Here is a 1,377-nt window from a genome sequence, read left to right on the forward strand (position 1 = left end):
CAGGATGGTGGCGGTGGTGGTGGTAGTGATGGGGGTTCATCTGCTGCTGCTGCTGTTGCTGCTGCTGATGGTGATGGTGATGGTGATGGTGCTGCTGCTCCTTCTGCTGCTGCTGCTGCTGTTGCTGCTGCTGTTGCTGCTGGTGATGAGATAGCAGCAGCACGAGCTGTTGCTGCAGCAGCAGCAGCAGGTGGTGGTTATTTAGGTATTTTAGATACGCCTGTCTTTGCTGTTCCTTTATATAAAGAAGAAGAAAAAGAAAAAAATAAAAATATAAATATAAATAAAAATATAAATAAAAATATAAATATAAATATAAATAAAGATGAGGTTAGTTTCTCTGTCTCCTCTTCGGGTATTTATTATATTATTTTTATAAACTGCGGCCCGTTTATAGATATGCAAATAAAAGGAAAAATAAAAATAAAAAATAGTTTTGGTTATATTGATGGATATTTATATATAAATATAATAATAAATATAATTATATTATGTTTATATATATTTATTTTATTTATATGGTTTATATATTTATATAAATATAAACAATATCTTATAAATATACATTTCTTTCTTCTTTTTATTATTTCTTTAAGTATAGCTGAAGAGACAGCTGAATATAGCTCCCTATACACCCAAAATAACCTAAACCCTAAACCCTTTTTCTCTTTTTTTTCTTTTCTTCTCTCAACAGTTAAAATTATTTTTCTTTATCTTCTTCTTCTTCTTGCTTCTATCGGCCTTCATATAACAAAACCAAATATAAATAAACAAACTAAAATTAAACTCGCTGCCGTTGCTGCTTCTTATTTTATTCTCTCTTGTCTCAGGTAAACCCTAAACCCTAAACCCTAGTAAACCCTAAACCCTAAACCCTCATAAACCCTAAACCCTAAACCCTCGAAACCCTAAACCCTAAACCCTAAATTTTTTTTTTATTTTCTTAAACAAACTAAAATTAAACTTGCTGCTGTTGCTGCTTCTTATTTTATTCTCTCTTGTCTCAGGTAAACCCTAAACCCTCATAAACCCTAAACCCTAAACCCTTAAAACCCTAAACCCTAAACCCTAAACCCTTAAAACCCTAAACCCTTGATAATAAATAAATAAATAAATAAGTAAACAAACAAACAAAAAAACAAAAAAACAAAAAAACAAACAAAAAACAACTAAATAAATGAGTAAATAAATAAATAAACAAACAAACAAATAAATAAATAAATAAATAAATTTATTTCTCTTTGTCTTTGTCTTTGTGCATGCAGACAAGCTTTATCTTCTTCTTCTTCTTTTGGTTTTTCTTCTTTTTTAAAAAATTTATTTTTTTTATTTCCGCTTACGGCGCTTAATATTTTTGTTTTCTATTGGATATTCTCG

The 1,377-nt window shown here is 29.8% G+C and overlaps 1 protein-coding gene across 1 annotated transcript in view; it reads left to right on the plus strand.

Annotated features, from left to right (window-relative positions):
• The window catches only part of EMH_0088180 (uncharacterized protein), a gene marked incomplete at both ends in the record, with an annotated part of 627 nt that extends 601 nt beyond the window's left edge, over nucleotides 1–26 (plus strand). The window contains one exon of the mRNA XM_013501258.1: nucleotides 1–26. Coding sequence (XP_013356712.1) covers nucleotides 1–26 — 26 coding nt within the window.
• Nucleotides 27–1,377: the final 1,351 nt, after the last annotated feature.

Source organism: Eimeria mitis, genomic scaffold (assembly GCF_000499745.2).
Source record: "Eimeria mitis Houghton genomic scaffold, Emh_scaff6586, whole genome shotgun sequence".
NCBI classification, from domain to species: Eukaryota; Apicomplexa; class Conoidasida; order Eucoccidiorida; family Eimeriidae; genus Eimeria; species Eimeria mitis.